This window comes from Sparus aurata, chromosome 23 (genome assembly GCF_900880675.1).
Source record: "Sparus aurata chromosome 23, fSpaAur1.1, whole genome shotgun sequence".
Taxonomy (NCBI): Eukaryota; Metazoa; Chordata; class Actinopteri; order Spariformes; family Sparidae; genus Sparus; species Sparus aurata.
The window spans coordinates 6,978,362-6,991,226 of record NC_044209.1 but is presented as its reverse complement, the minus strand read 5'-3'; the positions used below and the strand labels follow the sequence as shown (position 1 = coordinate 6,991,226).

Genomic DNA, 12,865 nt, shown 5'->3' with positions numbered 1-12,865 from the left:
ATTTAAACACTAATCATTGCAAACAGCAGCAAGATCACCAGTACTGATGATACTTATGTTAATAAAAAGCACGTTTAATTTTTCTGGCGCAGAGACCAGTGTAACCTGCTAGAAAAGGTCATACTAGCGTCACGTTAGACTGGGTGGCACATAAACACTTGGCGAGAGTGACCAAACAGGAATGACCAGTAACAAACATTGAGACAGAAATGGTTAAGAAATAATGAGGTTTATTGCTCTCAAGTGGTCACAGTTAGAAACTAGAAACTGCACATTCTTTAGTGGGAATGACACAGACATTAATACTGACTAGAAATATTCTTTTGAGGTATCAAAATGGATTTTAAACCCATGCTATTACTAATTTCCACAGTTTCAGTATAAATAATTAAAAAACATATCATAAACAGTCCTACAACAAATTCTACATCTGAGAAAAAAAAGTTCCCTCATGAACTTAGTGAACACTCATTTCAATGTCATATAAAATCTGTGTGGTAAATGTGTACTATGTTGGCTAAAACGTAAATCCAATTTCAATAGTTGTTTAAGCTTCACTTTAAAAGGGGTAACAGGAACTACATTTTATAAGTAATAGATAAAGCATTGCAAAATAAGAATCACATTTACAAAGTATAAAAAACTGTTTACAAAAAGGAGGGAATACTATTAGTGTTCGGATAATGCTATGGTCATCCTTATATCTGGGATTCCAGAGCAGAAGAGAAGCTCCACTGTGTAGGAGAGAAGTAAGGGAAACTGTCGGACTCGGGCCTGGAATGACCCTCTGAGTATGTACCAGAGGTGGGGCAAGACCGGTTCAGGAAGTCCCTGACATGGGGAGGCAAAGAAAGGAACAACCAGTCCTCCACCAGGAGGCCACCTCCATACAGCCCTGAGCAGCACCCCAACTCAGCAGGCAGTTCCTCCAGGCTGTTGCTGCGCAAGTCCAACCTGCACAACTGACTTAAAGCAGCAATGCCTCTGGGTAGTGAACTGAGAGAGTTGTGAGCCACATTAAGGATGCGCAGCTCCAAACAGCTGTTACATAGCGCAGGGGGAAGGATCTCTATCCTGTTTCCACTGAGGTCCAGCTCTGTTAGCAGCTGCAGTGACTTCACCTCTGCAGGCAGCACCTCCAGCAGGTTACCGGCCAGCAGGAGCCTACGAAGGCGGCGAAGAGTGAAGAGTGCCGGGGGAAGGCTCTGGAGCTGGTTGTTGGATAGATCTAGGAGCTCCAGGCCTCGCAGCACACCAACACTTGTCGGCAGTGCCAGAACACGGTTGAAGGCAAGTCTGAGGCAAGAGAGGCGTCGCAGATGAGCCAGACTGAGCAGCTCCTCCAGAGTTCGTAAGTTGTTGTGCTGCAGGTCGAGCGTGCGCAAGTTGGTGAGAGCAAGCAGGGCAGAGGGCAGACGCTCTAGCTGGCAGTCCTGCAGCAGCAGCTCTGTCAGGTCCACCATCCGCTTCAAGCCTGTCAGGACGAGCAGCCTGGTCCCCTCGTTGTAGATCTCTAGCCTCACCAGGCTGCCAGCCACCTCACACAGCTCCCCAGGGATCCGCTGCAACATGCCTCGAATCACCAGCACGCGGAGGTGACGTAAGTGGCGGAGGCTCCCCAATGCCCAGCTGCGGCCCACTCCACCGTCACTACTCAGGCGGCCAGAGAGGTGGAGCTCGTGCAGGCTGCGGAGGGAGAAGACCCAGTTGGGGATCTCTGATGCCTGAGTAAAGGTGAGGTGGAGGACCTCCAGACGCTCCTGGAGGACTCCAAGAGCACCGGGGTCCACAGCTGCTGTGCAGTGATAGAGGTGGAGCTCCCTGTCGAAGGATTTCACAATAAAAGACTCAAGCAAATGTGTGAAAAAACAAGAAGCAAGTGTTTGTACATCTGTTTTTTAGTGGTAAGTGTCACATATGTTTTTTTTTTTTTGGCATTGGTCAAAATGTGTAACTCATGAGACATGATACCTGAGTGAGGTCATGTTGGCAACCTGCGCAGTAAACCTGGCCTCCGTGATGAGTTCCAGTTTGAGGACCTGAAGCTGGCTGAGGGTGAAGAGGGCCGGAGGGAGGCGGGGCAGGGCCACCAGCTGGAGTCTGGAGCAGCCCTCTGCATCCACACTAGTTATGGCCCGTAGCTTCTCCTCCCCCCAGCGCCGCTCCAGGTTTTCCTCCAGCAGCCTGCTCTCACTGACAGGGGACAAAAAAACAGACAGACGCTGGGCCAGCAGAGGGTCATACTGGTCCAGCATGTGTAAGAGAAAGGCCAAGTCGTTTCTCAGGTCAGGAACGTCTGCCAGGGAGCACAACTCCTTCAGAGAGTGGAAGGAATACTGGCGCAGAGAGCTACAGCAAGCGGGGCACAGATGGAAAAACAGAATGAGAAATGCATTACACAGAATATGCTGTAAGCCAAAAACAAATCCAAAGTTAATCTAATCGGATCATCGTGCCTCTAACACGGTCCAACTCATTGGAATTTTTCTGACTCCTGGAACAATCACAGCCTGTGTGGTCTACTGAAGTCTCAACAGACTAATCATTTCTTCTTGTAATTGTGTTTTTCAGTATTGATTTAGCAAACGACTGTAACTTTATGTACCGTACACAAATGCACTAACCTGTGTAAAATCCAGCTGAGGGTGTAAACGTTCAGCAGGCCGTACAGGCCCAGTAGCGTCAGGTAAGCCACCAGGAGTTTGCGTATAAGTGAGGAGAGCACATGGATACACTCGAAGGTAGTGTAGCCCACCAAGGCCCACTCCTCAGGGTGACAGGTGTGGGTGAAGGAGAAGGAGCTGAGAACGGGGATGGTGTAACTCATGATCAGAGTCACCATCAGCAGTTTGAATATTGTTTGAGCCAAGTAGACCTGGATAGATGGAAAGAAAAGGTATAATGAGTAAAAAGCCATAGTTTGATCAAGCTCAATCGGACAAAAACTTGTGATATGAAACAATCTGCTGTGCTCCATTTACATACATTTACTTGTTTGAACAACGAAAGCATAGAAATAAAAGTTTAATCAATTAAGGTAACAGGCAACGTAAATGATACATGCGCATCGTCTTCACAAGAGGGGCTCTCACCTTGTAGATGACATCTGAGCTTTCACAGTGGGACCGAAACTTCCTGACCCTTTCGAACAGCGCCCTGGCCTGCTCTCCGTCACTTTTATCCAGACGGATGACCTGCCTGGGACTGTCACTCATTACAGGCTTGGAATGCAGAAAGTGATCCTGGGAGCCGTGGGATATCGACGACACGGTGGAGTTACAGGAAAGTGTGGAAGGACACGGGGATGGAGGGGCGGTAGCGGACCCATTATCTGACCACTTCAAAAGTGGGCTGTCTGCGCCCGAGTCTACGCTTGATTGTCTGGTACGGGTCTCTGGGGGTGAATATGACCTCACAGAGGGATGAGGTTGGAGCGGTTGTCTCGCCTCCATCACCTCCTTGTCTTGGATGCTCTCCTGCCGGGCAGCGTGGGACAGGGCCTGAGATGTCCAGGGTGACTCGCAACACTTAGCCAAGATGGCCAGGAAGTGCTCTATGCGGGCGGAGGTGTGGGGGAAGTGGAGCCAGAAGGAGCCGCTTGCTACGAGCACTAGAGTCTGCAGCAAGGCCATATAGGGGAAGAAGCGGGAGCACAAGGGCAAAGCCTCATGGTAGCACACCTACACAGACAGATTGACACATACACAGATTGTCATTATCACCCTGTAGGCAAACCTTTTTAGCAAACAGCTTGTTTTCTCATCCAGCAGATACAGAGCAACATTTGGAGTTGAGTTTGCATCCACCTGATGAATTTAAGTCCAATCTCCACTCTCCTTTAAGTTGAAGGCAAGCAAACCAAAATGATCAGATAAAAGTTGCTCTAATGCTCGATAAAGCTGAGGGGAGTCAGGTGATACTATTCTACAAATGTGATCTATTGTTAATATAAAAAAAATGATTATAGCTGCTTTAAGAGACTTAACACTCAGTGTTTTACTTAGTTTCACCCTTTCTTTTGCATTGTTTCAGTGGCAAAGACAACTCAGGCTAGTACAAATTACCTGGCTGATGTAAACATACTGCTGGTAGACCAGATGCGTGCGTCGACCCCGGGCTGCAGTATGTAGATTCTGGATGTTGGGTGGCACATGGGTGGGGGGCTTTGAAGATGGCGACAGTGCCGCATCCTCACCAGATGATGGATTCCGCTCACTACTATTTGCAGCGACAAGTGGATTCAAGGGAATGCACACCACTCTGTCCCTGGACAGCTGCTCAGTACAAGCCAGGACAGATGTCATCAGCATGAGGACCACCAGGTAGTCCATGAACACCTCCCACCAGGGCTTCAGCAGCTTAAAGCGGCTCTGATGCTGGTTCAGAGGTGCCAGCTCCGACAGGGAAAACATGGCAACCTCTGGGCCTTACAGGGAGGAGTGTAAAAATACTTGTGAATTATTGGGCAATGTACATTGTCGGATGTATTGATTTACAAAGTTGAGTCTAATGTGTAAAAATGTCTTTTATCTGTGACTCGATGATTGAAAAATCCACACACCAATATGAGCATCTATAGTATTAGGGTCACCAGTTTCGGCCACTGTAAATATTACAATGACCTGATCTTAATATTAAGTAGCAGATCAGTCCCACCCTGATCAGATCACACAATAAGAAGTATCCAGCAGAGATCCTGAACATATTTATACTTTGAAATCAGCTTCTTAGTACGGACGTTCTGGTCCTACATCAAATCAAACCAATTTTATTTATACAGCTCAAAATCGCAATCACATAGCCTCAATGGGCTTTACTTTACTTTTAATTTGAGTGAGGAAATGAAGGAGAAAAAAAAGACCCTTTTAACTGGGTAAAAAAAAGCTGGAAGAAACCTCAGGAAGAGTTACAGAGGAGGGATCCCTATCCCAGGACGGACAGACATGCAATAGATGTCACGTGTACAAAAAAGAACAACAAATAACAGTTTACAAGTAACACTGACAGAATGTCTGATACAAATGATATCTGTGAAGTGTGTGGAGACGACTGAGCAGGACGAGACATCGCCAAGTCTTGCCCGAGTCACACAACCTCCTGTCCGCATCCATGAAAACTACCTGAGAGTTTTCCGCATGTGTGATTTGGTGACATTTGAATCAAAATGTGATGGGGTTGGGGTTTGCTTATGTCGTCAATCCAATGTTATCAAATTAAACAGCATGAGGAAAAAGATTATCCAAGTTTTTGAGTGTTAAACTCTTAATAAATAAAACTTGAGGATGAAAAATTCCAAACTTTAAGCACTGACTTTTCAATGTAACATACAGAAATTTTTTTCTATTTAAGACCTTCAACAAGAGATGTAACAGAGAAAGCTTAGTGTTTTAATAGAAAGGAGGCCATTAAATAAACCATAGGACATATCAAAGTCTTTTGATCAGTGGTTGCACACTCAAAGCAAACTAAATAAAATACTACAAGCATTTCCACATCTCTTTAGTCTCCTTCAGGGCAATCAGAAAAGAACACTTGATCATATTTTTACGGCCCAGGATTAACTTTCACCTACCAGAGTAAACTGCTTGTTCTCCTGCTTTTCTCTCCCTCCTCTGATCCAGCTCACAGCCGCCTCACAGAAACTTCATACCGGCGCTGTCTGGTTCTGCCCTGAAAAACTCCTGAAACTTACAACAAACTCCTCCTCAGCTGGGCGACACACAGCTTTTCAACGGTTGCCATGGCAGCGTAGGATGTGTGGCTAAAGAATCTAATTCAGCACCCGAAGCCCGTTCAAGACCCAGTGGGGGCTTGCCTGCACCCGTTAACCCCTTCAAGGCCGACTCAGAGGAACACTAGACAAAAATCACATTTATATAAACATGTATATCAAACGTAAAATACTTACAGATTATCAGTTGTTTGATTATTATTGGTACTTTACAGAACATAATGCAGCAAAAACACGTTTGGGGTCATTTATAATGCTGTGAAATTTGCTGTTTCAGTGAACTGAGCAAAAATTATTATTTTCAAACTGTGAAAAATGGCCTGCCTCCATTAGATATCATTTGATTACGTGCCTTTGGCTCCATTTTGGCCCGAGGAAAACATCAGAGGAATATTGGACAACAGTCATGGTCACAAGAAAAGAAGCGATATTATAAAAAAAAAAGTTCATATACATGTAATAAGAAATGTTAAATAAAATCTATGCAGAGTGGCTCCTTTTGTTACGGCCTGTCAAGTTCTGTGGTGGACTTTTGTGGTTTTGGTGTTTTCCGTTTTGGCGTGCTTGCAGAGGAGCCTCTACATACCACCAGGTCCACCAGCGCCACAGTGAGCACCCTATCCTCCAACACCACTCCTCCTGTCAGAGGTTTGGTACTCCTTGCCCCTGCATATTTCACTGTTGCCGTATCAATAAATCTGCCTGCACACTACTCCTGCCTCACTGTCCACTTTTGGGTCCTGCCCCGCACCACACAGCGCAAACACCCTTAAGAGTTTCAGTTCTGCGGCTGGATTTTATAAGCTGTGATTTCTTATCATATTGTTCAGCTCATGATAGCATTTGTACGTAAAATCATAAAATGCATCAAAGTAAATAGTACTACAGTGGTCAGACGATTGAGGGTAAGTAAAAAGGACATTAATAACATCTGGGATGTTGTGCTGTAGCAGCAGAAAGTAGCTACCACAGAATGTAAAAACTTAAGTAAGCACCTTACTGTTTTAGAGCACTTGATTTAAGTTCTTTCGATGGTATGATAGCTGAAATCAGTTACTCCGATAAAATACTGTAAATCGACATCAAATGTTTTCCTGTGTAATTAAACTGTTCATAGCTTTTGCTTCTAAATTTCCCATCACTTGTTTAAAGGAAGTTCAAATTGAGATCATTGTGACCAGGATTATCCAGCAGAGGCTGCTGAAGTCACTGTAATGTGATTTACACTGCAGCATTTGACTATCCAGTCCTTATCCAGTTGAAGCTGCCGCACTCAGTCCCGCCACTCTCACCTCACAATGGATGTACGCATTTGTGCTGCCGTTTAGAAACCTGGTGTGTTTCCTGACAGGTTAAAGGTTGCAGAGGTTTGACAACCGAGGATAGTTGTTAAAGTGATTCAGTTTGTGTGTGTGTCTGTGTGAAGGGTCACATCTGACTCTTTGTTTCCTTTGTATTTGGGCCAAGAAGAATCTGGAGCAAAGTCTCAAACTGACATCGAACCACAACCTGATCTACTCTACACAGCTGGTGTGTGTATTTTCTTTGTGTCTGCACTGTAGGCATGAGCATGAATATGCGTTTGTGTGTGTGAGTTTGTGTGTGAGTTTGTGTGTGTGTGTGTGTGTGTGTGTGAGTGTGAGTGAGGAGTATGGGGTTTTAGAGAGCAAAAACAGAACAGTGGTGTGGAAGTTGCAGCAGTGGTAGCAAATGGTACGTGTGAGGGAGATTGACTGTTACTGTTGCCACAGAATAAAATCTCAAGACTAAGTGTGAAGGTGTAACTGTGAAGGACAGGGACACTTCATCTGATAACATATCATCACCATCTACTGCTACATACAAAATCAAGTTCACTATATACTGCACCACGGTCACTGGCTGTTTGAAACTCGGCACATACTTTAACCAAGTGCAATCTTCACTATCTGATAAACAGCATGAGCGTTCACACTGCAGTGTCATACTGACAGCCTGACTGCACTCACTTTTGCTGTGAGCAGGTTTTGCAGCCTTTGTATACAGATGTGTCTTTAAGTGTGTGTATAAAATCATTCACGTGGCCTGACAGGACCGATGTAGCCTGTTGTTCCAACTTCCCTAATGACTTCAAACTGGAGGAATGTAGAGCCACTGTAAATAATACTTTGGCTAAAATTAAGTCGAATCTTTGACACTGTAATAAGGCACAGCTATGTTTACTAAATGCTAATGTAATAATGCTTACATGCCCACAATGACAATGCTGTTAAGCAGGTATACTGTTAACAATAATCACCATCATGGTTTAGCGTGCAAGCATGCTAATGTTGACCTGTTGATGGGGCTTAATGAAAGATAAAGGCTCATCAGTGTTATCAAAATTCATCCTGAGGGGAACACGGTGTCTGAACTTCATGGCCATCTAATAGTTGACATGTTCTTTCAATAAAAGCCAATGATGCCTTAAAGGAGCACTATTTAGTTTGGGAGAAAAAAAGATCAAACTCAGAATCTAAATATTCAAAATAATATGGAAGTAATAATACAAACTCAGAAATATTTTTTTTCCAAAAGTGAATGAATAAGCTGTTCTCAGAGGAAAATAAGGTCCCCCAGAAATAATATGAAACTGTGTTGTCCTTTAAGGTCATTTTGTTCATTCGGTAATGAAAACAAAGAGAGTTTGTTTGTTTGGTTTGTTTCGTCATAAAATATCAGTCAGTGAAAATCTTGCTGTACTGATTAAAGTTTCTTCACCAAAACTGCATAGTGCACCTTTAAGAAAGGTCCGCGGAAAACAGAAGTCATTACATGTTACATCAACTGGGGGCCAGTAACATCTGTACAAAACTTTATCTAACCAAGCAAACAATGACACCTTAGATTCAATTCAGCAATTCATCTCCAGCTCCAAACCTCAGAAGGACTTCAAACCAGAATAAACACGATCCATCTTGTTTGTTTAATTGATACACACATGTAAAACATCTCTAGTTTTTGATTATTTGGGGAGTTACATGGGGAGCTTTATGCTCAGCAGAGCTAATCTACTCCAGGTACTCAGTCAGCACCAAGTGATATAACATTGTATCATTAATTTCATTTTACTCTCTGCAAGAAAACCATATTGATTTAAGATCTATTTCTCAGCCGAAAAAACTTTTTATCTGTGCTCCTCGTTTTATGTATTCATGTGAGATCTCCCCCTGGCTCTGCTCTTAACTTCTCTTCATTATGTAATAATGACTTTGTTTTATATATTAGTGACTTCTTTTTTGCTTTGTTCAATGAAGAATGGAAAGAGGGGAAAAATACTCTCTGCAAGAAAGGCATCAAATGTCAAAGATTTTCCAAAAATGTTGAACAGTTTCTTTAAACTAAATGCGTCATTACGTGTCCTGTCCTAACACTAGTGAACAGGATAAATATATTTTTTAAATAAAATATCATCATATAGAACTTAAATATATATATAATCTGTGCCCCGACCTGGCACTAATTTCATTTTGGTAAGTTTGACATTAAGATCTCACAATCTCACTGCAGCAGAAACTGATCAAGCTTTTGGTGTTGTTCTCAGGGACGTTTGATTTATAATTAGACTGCAGGCCTGTGGTGTGGCAAGCCCAACAGAACTAGGGGCCGATATCCTATCAACACCCTCGGTTTCAGAGTTCTGCTGCGAAAAGGCGTGCGGCTTCACACCTCTTCATCTGCAATATACACACACACACACACTGACGCACTCACACAACCGTGCCCAGGGATGTTTTTGGGTGGGGTCGTGTTAAGTGACAGGAATCACACGACCATGACATGAAAAAAAAACATCACAAGCAAGCTACAGACATAAGCACATCAAATAGCATTTTTTTTTTTTTTTACTTGAGTTCAGACATTGTGATGCTCTGGTTTGTGCTAAACAATCTGTAACAATTAACAGAAAGGTGACTGAAACACTGACTGAAGAGACGAATAAAAGGTCACGAGGCACGATATCTAATAGTTGGTTCAGGAAGTAGGATAGGACATTGACCTGAAGATAACAATCTAGCATGGCCAACATAAAACAACTGTCCATAATGTAACAGTGATTGGTTGGGGTTTGGCACGAGGTATCTTTCACAATCACTAATTGGTTAGTTGCCACCCGCAAGGGGAGATGGGATAACAATGGCATGACAACAACGCGAGCAGAACATGCTGCTGCATGCAACTTGCCTGAAGACCCCCCGCTGTGTAAAGCCACCTTTGGCGGTTGGAGATATAAACATTACTTTGAATTTGTTGAACGTAAGGAAAATTACTTGACTGTAAGGGGCACACTTTGGCCGTGTTGGAAACTTCTCTCCAACGCTGCTAACACTACCTCAAACTTAGCGAAGCACCCGGAAGCACCTACAGAGACAGCACGCACACACACAAAGCTTGTTGCTAAGGAACCGTGGAGCAACATGAATGTAACGAGTAATGTAACGAGTAATGTAACTAATTACTTTCTTCAGGAAGTAATCATGTAATGTAAGGCATTACTATTTTTGAGAGTAATGTGTAATGTGTAATACACTACTTTTTTGAGTAACGAGCCCCAACACTGGTAATAAGTCCTAAAACCCGAAAATAAAATTTTAGATATTCTGGTCCCCTGGTTTCCAAAGTCAGTGGGTTTGCCTGAAATAAGGCATGCAGCATTCAGGCAACGCAAGTTTAAGAGATTTTAACGTTTCGTTCAACAGCATGAAACACATCACTTTGTACTCCACATTTGAATTACACAGCATGTACACGTCTTAAAAATGGCCGTCACTTACAAGCCGCTAGATGAGACTACTGAGGTTAACGTGGATATTAAACATTATCGTCACCATCTCCCTTTACACGCTAGTCGTAGTTTTCATATTCAAACTTTACAACTTCTAGACTGATCAATTTCTTGTAAAGTATGTTTAGCGTAATAGGAGGCTTTGTGGTGGTGACACTGAGGTAATGTAGTTCGCTTGTAGCCTATCGAAAGCTTTTTGCTTCGGCCGGTTTTATTTACACTTCAAAAATCATAAAAGTGGTGTACCTCTGTGAAGATTTACAAAACATGTAGGTATCTTGAATTTTTTTTTGCCACAGGGCATATTTTCCACAATAATCCAAAACCCAAAGGAGAAATCCCATGGGCTTTTTGTTGAGGTAACCAGGGGAATGCCAACTTCCAGTTAATCCTAGAAAAATATGTCATCCCTGCAGCGCTTTATACTTGTAAAAAACACAACATCTGTCCCATCAGCCTCAGGTATACTTTGTGTTCAGTGCTAATTAGCAGCTGTTAGCATGCTAATATACTGAATTAACTATGACAAGCATGGTAAACATCATGTATACCATTGGTGTGTTTGTGTGGTCATTTTGTCATGTTAGCATGCTGACGTTAGCAATTAGCTCAAGCGCAACTGTGCCGCAGAACAACATCACAGAGCCGCTAGCATAGCTGTAGACTCTGAAGTTATATACCACCACCAATTTTGCAGACGTAGGCAGTGGCTGTCTTGGGTACCAAGTCACTTTAGAGTTCTCACACCCCCTTACCTTTCTGTAACCTCGCATCGTCACCAGCGATACAAATCTCAGAAGGAGCTGGCTGCATGTGTGGGAGTGGGGATGCCCATCTGTTTTTTTTCTGCCCATCATCCGTATCATCATCTTTCCTTAAATAGCCTAGTGACTGTTGCTTAGCAAGAGTGGAACATATTAATGCAAATGAGCACAGACACCCTGGGAAAGCTTTTCATCCCACTCCAATCACATGCTTTTCGTCGCTAACTCCTTTGATGGAAAACTTTTTCGATTGACTCTTAATTTGAATCTGTGAGGTTTTCAATCTGACAGCAATTGATTGAAAAGAGTAGGAGGATGTGATAAGCCGTAACATAGAAAGAAAAATACCTCAGCAAAATACTTGTTTCCTGTTCAGTGGGAGGCACAGGCCGAGTTGACAGTGTTGTGGCTTTACTCTTGTTTATGACTCTGTGATATAGTGTGATATTGAGAGTTGATACAGTCCACAGTTCCCATGGCTCTGCTAAATACAGTTTTGATCGCATATGCATACTTCGAGGGCGATTCTCATACTTTTTCTGACTTCCTTTCCCTTGCCTAACAAGTTTCAAGAAAGTCCTGCACTGTCCGTAACCTTCGATCTTTTGCAAACCAAAGTGAGAGAAAGTTGAAAAGCCCTGAGGAAATGAGTGTAAAGTGGGTGGGTGGGGGTAAACTTGTGACAGAGAGATAGAGAAGTTGTTGGCCGTGAGAAAGTGGCACAGCACTTCATTCGTCAAACACCCGACTGAAACCACAGTAAGCCACCAGCCACAGCAGCTACACAGATAAACACCAAAAAGCTGAGACTGCGGCCTGACCCTGGGGCTGCCTGACAATGTGATGTTTCTGTTTCTGTGATCACTGAAGAAAATTTACTTGATGTGATGATGTAATCTAATGCACTACAAAATACCTACATTGTTGTTACGAGAGACATATTGAGAATTATTTTACACAAATATTTGTAATTTTGTAATGCTTAAAATAAGAATTAAGTCTGTTAATTTAGCCACTAATTCTCCGCTAATGACATATTTGCAGTGTTGCGTGTGTGTGTGTCATTGCAGCAAGATTTTAACAACATCTAAAATGTGTCACTGTTAGGACTATTGGTAAACTCTAAAATTGTCTGAAATAAAACATATAAAACAACAATATAGTAAATAACTTTTATGCTGCTATACTGTGATGGTATCTGTATACATGTATGCATATGCTTCTCTATCATTATAAAGGATCCCACTGGTTTTTCTTACAAGAACTGCCCAGCTCTGCCTCTGCTTGGTTGCCTTCATGCGTTGTCTTCTAGACACTTGACTCAAAATAGTTTAGCTCTGGTTATGTGTTTGTTTGTCTTTAGGTTCTGATACAGTGGTTTATGAGCCCTGTCACTGATCTGCTAACTAGCCCTGAGACATTGCAACTGTGACAGCCAAAGAGGTTGTGTGTTTACAGAGGAAACAACAGCTCTAAATGTGCTGTATCAACTACCAGAAATAGCATGCCAGCTAACTCATTCTTGTTTCATTTGTGGTGTGGTTAAACAGTAAATTCATTGTAGCC

The 12,865-nt window shown here is 42.9% G+C and overlaps 1 protein-coding gene across 2 annotated transcripts; it reads right to left on the bottom strand.

Annotated features, from left to right (window-relative positions):
• Positions 1-210: 210 nt before the first annotated feature.
• Positions 211-11,309, bottom strand: LOC115574929 (volume-regulated anion channel subunit LRRC8D). 2 transcript variants are annotated; one of them, XM_030406617.1, is made up of 7 exons: positions 11,291-11,309; positions 5,573-5,670; positions 4,065-4,426; positions 3,093-3,680; positions 2,625-2,875; positions 1,972-2,349; positions 211-1,821 (listed from the first exon to the last, which is right to left on the bottom strand). In XM_030406617.1, exons 3-7 carry the CDS (start codon positions 4,410-4,412, stop codon positions 699-701), a joined length of 2,688 nt encoding a protein of 895 aa, XP_030262477.1. In that variant the 5' UTR covers positions 4,413-4,426; positions 5,573-5,670; positions 11,291-11,309; the 3' UTR covers positions 211-698. The 2 variants fall into 2 exon arrangements, with proteins under 2 accessions (XP_030262477.1, XP_030262475.1); XM_030406615.1 differs by lacking the exon at positions 11,291-11,309 and having other exon boundaries at positions 5,573-5,693.
• Positions 11,310-12,865: the final 1,556 nt, after the last annotated feature.

Coding starts and splice junctions, on each gene's coding strand:
- LOC115574929 (XM_030406617.1), bottom strand. CDS start 4,412: ATGTTTTCCCTGTCGGAGCTGGCACCTCTGAACCAGCATCAGAGCCGC. Junction 3,681..4,064: donor AGTATGTTTACATCAGCCAG/GTAATTTGTACT, acceptor CTGTCTGTGTAG/GTGTGCTACCATGAGGCTTT. Junction 1,822..1,971: donor GCCAACATGACCTCACTCAG/GTATCATGTCTC, acceptor ATCCTTCGACAG/GGAGCTCCACCTCTATCACT.